General features: G+C 51.0%; 1 protein-coding gene across 1 annotated transcript; it reads right to left on the minus strand.

The window, feature by feature from the left end:
- Positions 1-1,039: 1,039 nt before the first annotated feature.
- Positions 1,040-11,049, minus strand: LOC311316098 (AP-2 complex subunit mu-A-like). Its single transcript, XM_084446865.1, has 12 exons — positions 10,933-11,049; positions 9,560-9,681; positions 6,934-7,199; positions 6,642-6,724; positions 6,026-6,161; positions 5,650-5,794; positions 5,293-5,307; positions 4,072-4,194; positions 3,279-3,414; positions 3,042-3,139; positions 2,413-2,524; positions 1,040-2,314 (listed from the first exon to the last, which is right to left on the minus strand). Exons 2-12 carry the CDS (start codon positions 9,631-9,633, stop codon positions 2,180-2,182), a joined length of 1,323 nt encoding a protein of 440 aa, XP_084302991.1. The 5' UTR covers positions 9,634-9,681; positions 10,933-11,049; the 3' UTR covers positions 1,040-2,179.
- Between the last annotated feature and the right edge of the window lie 224 nt (positions 11,050-11,273).

Genomic DNA, 11,273 nt, shown 5'->3' on the forward strand with positions numbered 1-11,273 from the left:
TGGGATGTCAGTCCATTTTATTTATAAAGCACACATGTAGTACAAATGTAGCACAGTGCTTTACAGAATAAATAAAAACAATGTAGATGGTATTTAAAGAAAAATAAGAAAAAAACAGGACAGATCATATATAAGAGAATAGAAGATGATAATGTAAAACATTAAAAATGAGAATAAATATTGAGAAGATTAAATTATAACTGGTTAAACTACATGATAAAAGCAAGATTAAAAAGGTAAAGTATGTCTTAAGAGGCTGGGAGCATAAAAACTTTAGGCTGCCCCCCCCCCCCCCCCCCCCCATGTCTCTTGGTCCTGGCTCCAGTAACCACTAAAGTTCCAGTGCCAGAGGATCTCCGGGACATACTTGGTGTATATTGTAAAAGCATGCCTGACATGTATACAGGTGCATGACTATGGAGTGCTTTGTAAACTAAAATAATCTTAAAATATATTCTAAAACTGACAGGTAATCAGTGTAGATTGTCGGGCTGGCGTGCCCTCCTCCTGGTCTTAGTGAGGACACATGCTGCAGCATTTTATATCATCTGAAGTTGACTAATGGCTTTCTTTGCTAGACCAGATAGGAGAGCGTACAGTAATCCAACCTGCTACTGATAAAAGCATGCATTCATCTTTGTGTCAACCTGGAAAAGAAAGGGTTTCACCTTTGCAATATTTCTCGTGATAAAAAGATGTCCTTGTCACATTCTTAATGTGGGCCTCAAAATTAAGATCAGAATCTAACATGATGCACAGGTTTCTGACTTGGTGTTCAGTTTGTGTTTTTAAGTGACCAGATAGTCTCTCCCTTTCAGCTTTTTCACCAATGATCAACAGATCTGTTTTACCCTGGTTTAACTTAAGGAAATTCTGTGACATCCATTCATTTATATGGTCAACTTGGTGGATGTGTCTCAGAAAGCCAGTGGGCTGGATACAATCGGTCAGGAAACATGCAACGCAGGTCATACATGCAGGTCATACATACGGGTCATAAGCAGACACGCAGGACAACCAGAAAGACTTGAATGGATACATTATCAGATTTTATTGGACAGGACGGTCACCATGGTTACAAACATGGAAAGTCAGACACAAGACCATATTACCGCCAGGGTGTGGGGGTCATCACACCTGGACAGGTGCGCTCTGCTGAGGCAGACGACAGACCAGCCACTTCCCAACACTCCTCATCCTTCATCGCCTCCTGGGACGATCGCTGTGACCTTAAATGGGATGGGGGGGGGGGTACGTTTTTAGGGTATTGGGAGAGGGGGCCACAGCTGGACCAGGGTATTGGCAGCTAGCAGGAACCCCACCCACCCCAACACAAACCACCATGTCAACAAAGGACAGTCAAATATCAATAAGCCAATCAATAATCAACATGTACTCAGGACAAAGCAGCTCAGGTAAAGGAAGTAAATCAGGTCAGATCATGGGACTTGTAGTCCGTTTACAACTACAACAGACCTTACAGAGACACTTGAAACATAGGACTTTTGGCCCAGTCCTCAAACCCTAGGCCCTTCTACACCCTTCTCCTACTCCTGCACACTAGAGGAGCTACTAGTGGACTGGACAGGTTGAAGCAGCATGGTGGCTAATCTAAATCTCTAACCCCATCCCCATGGTGCCTACACCTGTGCGACCCCTGAAGTCTCTGCTAGGGGGAAGGAGGCAGGAAGTACGGGGTAGGGTCTGGTTTCGGACTGGTGTACGGTCCCTATAGAGAAGCTACCGATTGGACAGGAATACTGACAACACACCCCTACCGATTGGACAGGAATACTGAAAACACACCCGGACCCCTCTCAGACCGCCGCTGCCGCCGCCCCCTCTCCCTCCCTCCCTCCCTCCCTCCACAGCAGGCCACGCCCCCTGGCGTTCACACAGCAGGCGTCTTGTCCTCTCGTCACGTGACCGGCCGGGTTTACAGGCTACCGATTCTCGGAGACCGCGCTTCACATTCTGCATATATCTGTGCGTTACACCTTTATTTCATTAAATTCACCCCCCTAAAACATAGAGAGAGGGGGATGAGGGGGTAGGATGGAGGGATGACAGACGGAGGGAGGGAGAGTGGGAGATGGATGTAGTGAGGGAGGGAGGAGGCGGGGTGGAAGGTCCGCTCCGCGCCCCCCTGCCCGCAGCGCTAGCGTTAGCGTGGGTAGCACTAGCAGCGCGTCTCGTAGATTCCGCTGCGGCCGATGTACCGGACCCATTTGATGACATCGTGGTCGCTGTAGTTGAGCTTGGACTCGAACACCTTCAGGTACCGCACCTTTAGACCGGAGGGGGCGAAGGGAACCTGGGAAGAGACAGACCGAGTCAGGTGAGTGAGAGAGAGAGAGAGAGAGAGAGAGAGAGAGAGTGTGTGTGTGTGTGTGTGTGTGTGTGTGGCCTTACCTCAAAGTTCATGGAGATGGGGGGGCGGGCCCACTTCTTCTTGTCGTTGGTGGGCAGCAGCTCGATCTCAGCGCTGATCTGTGACTCCTTCATCCCCGCCATGCGCTTGATCCTGCATGAGCACACAGACCACCGTGAGGGCCAGCCCCGGAAGAGTGAGAGAGAGAGAGAGAGTGTGTGTGTGTGAGTGAGTGAGACGGGGGGGGGGGGAGGAAGGGAGAGAGAGGGAGGGAGAGAGGGGGGGAGGGAGAGAGGGGGGGGGGGGAGAGAGGGAGAGGGGAGAGAGGGAGAGAGGGGGGGAGGGAGAGAGGGAGAGGGAGGGAGAGAGAGGGGGAGAGGGAGGGAGAGAGAGGGGGGGAGGGAGGGAGAGAGAGGGGGGAGGGAGGGAGAGAGAGGGGGGATGGAGAGAGAGATAGAGAGAGAGGGGGGGGGGGAGGGAGGGGGAGAGAGAGAGAGGGGGGGGGGAGGGAGGGAGAGAGAGAGAGAGGGGGGAGGAGGGAGGGAGGGAGAGAGAGAGAAGGGGGGGGGAGGGAGGGAGAGAGAGAGAGAGGGGGGGGGGGAGGGAGGGAGGGAGAGAGAGAGAGAGAGGGGGGGGGGGGAGAGAGAGAGGGAGAGAGAGGGAGACTCACTTCCAGACGATGGCATTCTCACTGGCCTTGTACTTGGCCTTGCCCTTCATGCAGATGACCTGCACACCGCTGGTGTTGAGGGGCGTGGGGATGCGCACCTGGGAGGGGGAGAGAGGGTCAGAGGGTCAGACGGTCCACTCAGGGCCAGGGTGCCCATTTCACAGTAAAATGCCTTCCTGCCTGTGGGGTTCAGGGATCATTACTTCATCCTCAGTCCTTCCAGACGGACCGTCTCACCTCAATCTTCTGGGCCAGTAGCGAGGGCTTGAAGTTGGACTTGATGACCACCTTGACCTCCAGCTTGGTGCGGCCCACCTCCCGGACCAGCGGAATCACCCGGAACGGCAGGATGATGTCCTTAGTGGTGCGATACCTACACACAACAACAACAGTTTGTTGAAAACAACAACAGTTGTTGATTAGACACTGCCCTGATTAGACACTTTCGCTGAGCTACAGTGCATACTGTATGCTACAAATGTACACATACTGGTGACCATGTAAGTGAACAAACAATTGGAACATAGTAGTGATTATACCAGTGAACAAAGTGAACATGCTAATGAACATGCTAGGGTCCGTGCATGACTTCACACATCTGTGCTGTCAGATGAAAACCACTCATCTCCAAAACGTCATGTTTTGAATGTAGAAAATAACATTCCAAGTTCTATTTTTTTTTTTACATAAATGATGAGCTGGTGATTGGTCCCAGGCAAAGAGGTGTTCAGAGGTTGTAAAGGGTAGTCCCAGCTTTCAATTGATGTATAAATGTATCCAATCCAAAATGGAGATGTGGTTTTCATCTGACAGTGATGACATGCTAGTGTATATACTGTACCAATAACATGAACATTCTAGTGACATGCCAGTATAGCTAGTGATGCCAGGCTATTAAACATGCTGTAACACTAGTTAACAGGCAACTGAACACACTAAACGCTAGTCACATACTAGCACGCTAGTCACATGCTAGTGAACACGCTAGTTGCCATGACCCTGGGGGTCGGAGGTCAGAGTTGAGACTGACCTCATGAGTTCATATTCTCCATCTGGAGGGATGAAGCTGATGCTGCGCTCAGAGTCAAACTTGCTGAGACGGACACACTGGTGGAAGGTGCAGTCGTCGATGGCGATGGACTGCTTCCCACTGCTGCTGGGGAGACACAGAGATGACCGGTCTGCACACACGCACACACGCACGCACGCACACGCTCTCACACACACACACGCTCTCACACACACACACGCTCTCACACACACACGCTCTCACACACACGCGCTCTCACACACACGCGCTCACACACACACGCGCTCACACACACGCGCTCACACACGCGAGCTCACACACGCGCGCTCACACACGCGCTCTCACACACACGCTCTCACACACACGCTCTCACACACGCTCTCACACACACACACACACCTGTCCACAGACACTTAACCAACCACCATCACGCATTACCCTCTAAACACATTCTACTACACAGAGAGAAACAGACACACACACACACACGGATACTCTCTACACATACTCTATCTACACACACTAAATTGTTTGTTATATTACACAGGGCCACTCCAGCCAGGACCACAGCAGCACAGCACACACCCCAGAATGAGCAACACATCTCCACCCCTGCTAGGTGAGTGGGGTGGGGTTAAGAGTCAGGCAGGTGGGGATGAGGGGGACACCAAAACAAACACTCACGACCAAGAAACACAAACCGTACAGCTGTTGACTAAAGACATGCGAAGGCGGCGTGTCTGATTCGTATCAATCAGCAGCCCTGATGGGCGACTGCTCACACTGGAGAATAGACTGCTGGAGTTTGACAGACGTGGATTAAATACTAACTGCAAACACTTGGGAGTGCACTTATTTGACTTGACCTTACCCGGTGCAGATACGCCTCGGCTACTGAATGCACACTCACCCAAGTAGTCAAGTATGTGATGTTTGCGTTTGGACTTCCTTTTTTTTTTGTTGCTTCCCTCTGGAATATGTAGGGGTGGGACTTATGCTCACCCTCCCATTGCTCTCTGTAAAGCACATTGTGTTGCCTCTGTGTATGAAATGCGTTATACAAATAAAGCTTGATTTGATTTAATGTGTTTGAGCGGGGCCAGTGCCTCCCCATGTGCTTAGTCACACAGCAGCTGGCAAACTACAGACAGAGAGACAGACAGACAGACAGACAGACAGACAGAGGGAGGGGTGGTGGTAAGGCCAGATATCATACCGTACCTTCCCCCTAAATCACTGAGGTACAGCAAAGAGAAGAGAGGGAAAGAGAGGAGGCGCGCCGAAAGGAAAAAACAAAGGAAAAAAGAGACCAGTGAGCCTAGAGAGTTCAGAGGGTCAGGGCCTGACTGCTCTGATCAGCTGATCTACCGAGCATGTGTGAAGGGTTGGGTACAGACATCAACATAACACGTTTGCATTGCAAAAACAAACCGATGAAGTTGTGCTGGATTGAGTCACGACACTAGTTAGCGACTGATCAGTCGTCAGGTTAACGGACGGCATCTAGCCACTGATTGGCTGCGAGACGCGTCGTAAGGCGTCTCGCTCGATCTATTGGCCCGCCAGGCTGTCACTCACCTCTTCGCGGCCTCGTCGGTGGTCGTGCTCTTGCCCTGCTTGTCGATGACGATCTTGTCGTTCATGCCGAATTTACACTCGGGCATCCCGCTCAGGTAGCTCTTCATCACTACCCGCCCAGAGACGTGGGCACTCAGGACCTGACCTGGGGGGTGAGGGGTCAGGGGGTCAGTCTACACAGGTCTGAGACAGAGACTCCCACAATGATATGACACCCTATGTGTTTGGTGCATAAGGAGAAAAAAATGCTACCATTTCCAAAAGTCTCTTTATTTTGCTAAAATATTACACCAAGAACCGTGGCGTCCCTACTATCTGTTATATCATACCACATCGTATCCTGTGAGATGTCATGCCTGTGTGAGCAGGTATTCACCCTGAGGAGACATCAGCAGGTTGACGCTCTCCAGCACATCCAGAAACAGCTCGTTACGGCGATACTTAATGCCCTCTCGACGCCAGCCGATCTGCCCCGTCACCTGGCTGGTGATCTGAGACTGCTCCTCCTTCGTCTGCCGGGGTGGGGGTGGGGTGGGGGGGGGGGGGGGTCGAGGGATGAAAACAGAGATGGAGGGATGGAGAGACAGAGGGAGAGGCAGAGCGAGGGAAAAAAGGGAGGGGTGAAGAGACAAAGAAAGGAGTTAAGGACAGAGGAAAGGAGACACCGGGGTATGGTTTCCTGCGTGCCAGCCGGAGCCATCCTCACCTGGTGCTGCAGGAGGCCGGGTCCACCAGCGGGGGGGGGGGGGGGGGAGAGATCGTTAGAATGGCAGATCTGGCCATATCAGAGACCAGTACGTTAACCACATCCTCAGTTCAGACTGGATCACTAGGAGAGAATACTTGAGATCATACTAAAATACCCACCCACCCATCCGTCAATCTACCTACCCACCTATCCACCCACCCATCCATCCATCTACCCCTCCATCCATCCACCCATCTACCCCTCCATTCATCCACCCATCCATCCATCCATCCATCCATCCCACCTGTCCCTTAATGCCTTGCTGGGTGATGAAGGTCTTCAGTGCTCCTGTCTCAGAGTTCTGGGGATAGCCAAAGTCCAGGATCTCTGTACACACGCACACACACGCACAAACATGCGCACACACACACACGCGCACACACACATACACACACACACACCCACACACACACGTTACATGATCAGCAGAGGATCACTAGAACACAGAACCGTCTGGGCTAACGGAGAGAACCTAGAGAGAACCTAGACAGCAGAGGTACGACAGCTCAGCGACGGAACAGAACGCCGGCGCTCACCGTCCAGCAGCTCGTAGATCAGCACAAAGTTGTTCTTGATGTTCTCCTCGCTGATCTTGCCGAAGTAGGCGGCCATGACGTCGCACATCTTGTAGAGGAACTCGAACACCATGGCGGCGTTGACGTTCTGCTTGGTGACGGCGGCCAGCCAGATGTTGGAGCGCTTGACGTGGAAGAAGGAGGTGCGGGCGATGTTGGTGACGGGCGAGCGCACCTGCTGCCGGGCGTGGATCACGTTCACGCGGAACGCGTCCACCGCGTTGCGCCTGGGGGGAGGATGACGAACGGGGGTCGTTAGGGACCGGTAGTCGGATACAGCGTTAGGGAAGAGGCTCCTCTTTAAGCCGTGAGTGTTATTTTCTGACCATGTGACCCATCTAGGGTGACGGAACCACCCTAGAGGCTCCAAACTATCTGTACACTCCCTGCCTAGGGAGTGGACGCTATGGCCTACATACTGTATACTGGTTCACTTGAGTTCTTCTGGGGTAGGGGGAATGAGACCAAGTAGTTCTAATGACCAGGAGGTGTACGGGCACCAGAACTAAGACTGGGAGATGGAGCAGAGCGATGAGGGCTGAGATAAACGAGTGAATGAATGAAGGAGAGAAATGTGCGCTTGTGACGTTTTTTTCTTTTTCAATGGTGACAAAGTACCATCAAGATTATACATGTCCGTGTACATGCACCTTCAAACCCCCCAGAACATCCTGCTTAAGGACTGGAATCTACAGTCCATTCTGTGTCCTCATAAACCGCGGGTGTAAAGCAGCCCTGGATGAGAGCAGCCATTCTCCGACTCAGCTGAGCTTCAGCTAGCTCAGCGCAATGCTACAGTGCTCTCCACAGGCAAGATGGGAACACATTAGAGAGGACCAAGGCAATTTGCATAATGGAGGGTAGACTCCCTACACAGATGAACGGGGGAAACAGCATCAACCCCAGAACACCGATGCACACTATTTAAAAAAAAGAGTCCTAGAACCAGTCCTAGAACACAGACTGTGTGGGCTTTGACCCCAATCTGAAACTCCTCTCCAGAGGCAGAGAGGAACAGTAGAGGTAGAGAGAGGTAGGGGTAGAGAGAGGTAGGGGTAGAGAGAGAGAGAGGGATAAAGGCAGAGAGAGGGGTAGAGGTAGAAAGAGAGGAGTAGAGGTAGAAAGAGAGGGTTCGAGGAAGAGAGAGGGGTAGAGGTAGAGAGAGGGGTAGAGGTAGAGGGGTATCTAAGTAGAAAGACAGGGGTAGAGGTAGAAAGAGGGGTAGAGGGGTATAGGTAGAAAGACAGGGGTAGAGAGAGAGAGAGAGAGAGAGAGAGAGAGAGAGAGAGGTATAGGTAGAGAGGGCTAGAGAGAGAGAGAGAGAGGTAGAGGGGTATAGGTAGAAAGACGGGTAGAGGTAGAGAGAGGGGTAGAGAGAGGGGTAGAGAGAGAGAGAGAGAGAGAGGGGTAGAGAGAGAGGTAGAGGTAGAGAGAGGGGTAGAGAGAGAGAAAGGTAGAGAGAGGGGTAGAGAGAGAGAGGTAGAGAGAGAGAGAGAGAGAGAGAGAGAGAGAGGTAGAGAGAGAGAGAGAGAGAGAAAGAGAGAGAGAGAGAGGTAGAGAGGGGTAGAGAGAGAGAGGTAGAAAGAGAGAGAGAGAGAGGTAGAAAGAGAGAGAGAGAGAGAGAGAGGTAGAGAGAGAGAGGTAGAGAGAGAGAACCATCCAAGCCCATGCTCAGACTGCAGCCAGCCCTGTTGACTGTGGAGGGAGAGGCAGAGACTGTGGTGTCCAGGTGATGGGTGTGGGTGCATTGTGGGACTGACCCCTCCGATGGCGTCTGCCCACTGGGGTGGCAGATCAGGTGACATGCTCAGAGTGGGCATCAGGAAGGAACTTGCTGTGGGGTCAGAGGCCATGCAATTGGGAGTCTCTGATCGGTTTCCATAGGTTGGGAGGGGGCGGGGTCACGCATGCTTGATAGGTTGGCGTATTGCTTACCTATTCCTACAGTGGCCAACATGGACAGATGGGAGGACAAATGGTGAAAGGATACAAAGAGGAAGTGATGTAAAAGGAGGAGGAAAGACAAAAATGCACACAGACATTTTCGTGCATGTACACACACACACACGGGTGTCGGAGCTCCGTCCCCGTTTGGATAGGATGACCACTGAGGGGCGGCCGCTACCGCTGCTAGGCAACCAGCTGAGATGCCGTATGATTGGGTGCTGCTGAGAGAGAGGGGTAGAGGTGTCTGACTGCTGAAACAACGCTGAAGGGGGCGGAGCCTGCAGCCTGACTGCTGATGTGGGGAGGGGCAGAGGTGAGGACTCCTGATAAAGACCAGCCATGATCTGACCAGCCAGACCAGCAGAGGAGAGGACAGGATGGATAACCAAGTGCTGTTAGTCATAATCATCCAGTCTAGATGATTAGGGTCTAGGTCTGAGAAGCGAGCCAAATAAGGAACACGCACACAAAAAATTGCTGGAATCTTCCAGTGACGTTGGGTGTACTGTTTTCAAAGCATTATTCAGGGAGGCTTTTCAGAATGTTACCTGCAGCAACCTGAAAGAGATTAAGTATTTAAGTGTTTTTTATGTTTTGTATTCTATCGTTGCTGCTTTCGCTGCGCTGGTGTGGGACTCACCCTATGTCATCGCGGTAGACGCGGGAGATTAGGACCTCTCCCTTGTGGTTGTAGATGAACAGACCTCCGATCATCGTGGCTGTTCCTCAGTCCTAACTGGCCATGGTGAAATCAAACCGCACCTGAGAGAGTGAGGATAGAGGTGACCCATATAGCTAGACTAGCACATCTGTGACACACACACACACACACACACACACACACACACACACACTCTAAGGCCTACTATTTTGCCCATTGTTTGCATCCAAAGCAGGATTAATGCTGGACAGGAAAGAGCTTGAGTAGCTAAGAACATCCAAGTCTTACCATTCTGAAATTGAGCCTAATAATAGCATGTTGACAATATCCCTTTACAAAATATTGTTCAAGGATGTTGCTTTCAGGTGCAAGTAGAAAGCAAATTTTACGGCGGATACGGGCCGAGTTGAAAGATGGGGCGTATATATTTCATTCAAACATTCGCTGTAAATACGATGAGGATAACACGGAATGAAGGACATGCAAGGAATCTGTAGCCGTGTTCGTGACTGCAGCTCAGAGACAGCATTCCCCGTCCAGGCGCAGCACAACAACACGCAGTGCTCCACTGGAGCCAGACTTAAGACACTACACACACGCAGGATTAGCGGGATCCTTTTCTCCTCCATGACAGGGGGATGTTGTCAGACAGAGAAGTGACCGAGGACAAGGTGGCCAAAGCCAGCACTGACTACGCGGTTTAATCGCTATTTTACTGGTCCAAGATGTCTGCCTAGCCCGGGAAGAAAAGCTGCCGAGCCATCACGACTCATCTAGAAACATTAGAGCTAGATAAATTAGTTGATTTCATCTTGCCGTGTCGTCAAACAGAATTGTGAACGTCACATCATGGCTCGGTTGCTGGCTAGGTAAAACACTGACGAACGCTTGCTTGACCTTCAGTTAGATGAATGAGTGATGAAGAGTAGCCTCCGTTAGCTCTATCAGTCCAGAGTAGGGCGCTATCGTTAGCCTAGCTAGATGAAATAAGACAGCGACCTCATACTATTCCCAGGAAAGAAGACGTTAGCTGGCTGGCTAGCTAACCGTTAGCCTTTTAATGTGAGAGGTCTGCTAATGGCATGTATCAACACGCATGCAGGATTGCACGAATCTCAAACGCCTACTGCTCAGTGAATATGTAAAGCTACTTAAAACATGTCATTTCAGGTATTTCTCATCGTTTCTCGGAGCCGTATCTTTCAGCAAGTAGACTGAGCCGACAGAGGCTAACCCCATCTAATACTAACGGTTAGCTTCGAGAACGGTAATTAAGCCTAGCGATTTTACTGACCCGCCGCCTTCGGTGACCTAAATTATATTTCAACAGGATGATAGGTCTACGTCCTTACCAAGTTCTCTCTCACGCCGAAGGTGGCTTCCCTTTTCGGCTTTGATGTAATTCAGGATTCAATGGACTTCGGGTTCACAAACAGGCTAATTCCACTGTGTTCCGCTGTCCCTCCTCCTCTTCTGCTGGCTGTCAGCTGACCACCGTCCTGACGCACCACGTTTACGGTCCAAACGGAAAGGCGCGGCTGGACAGAGAATGTTTAAGCCGCGCCCTAACAAGCGATGTTATATTGTTGTTGAAAATGTCGGTCAAAGATAATGGAAATTAGTATTTCCAGTGGAGAGATTATGGCTCTCTCGAATGCCTACATAATGTTTGTTTGGAATATCTCGTGCTCTC

The sequence above is a fragment of the Borostomias antarcticus genome (assembly GCF_949987555.1).
Source record: "Borostomias antarcticus genome assembly, chromosome: 12".
NCBI classification, from domain to species: domain Eukaryota; kingdom Metazoa; phylum Chordata; class Actinopteri; order Stomiiformes; family Stomiidae; genus Borostomias; species Borostomias antarcticus.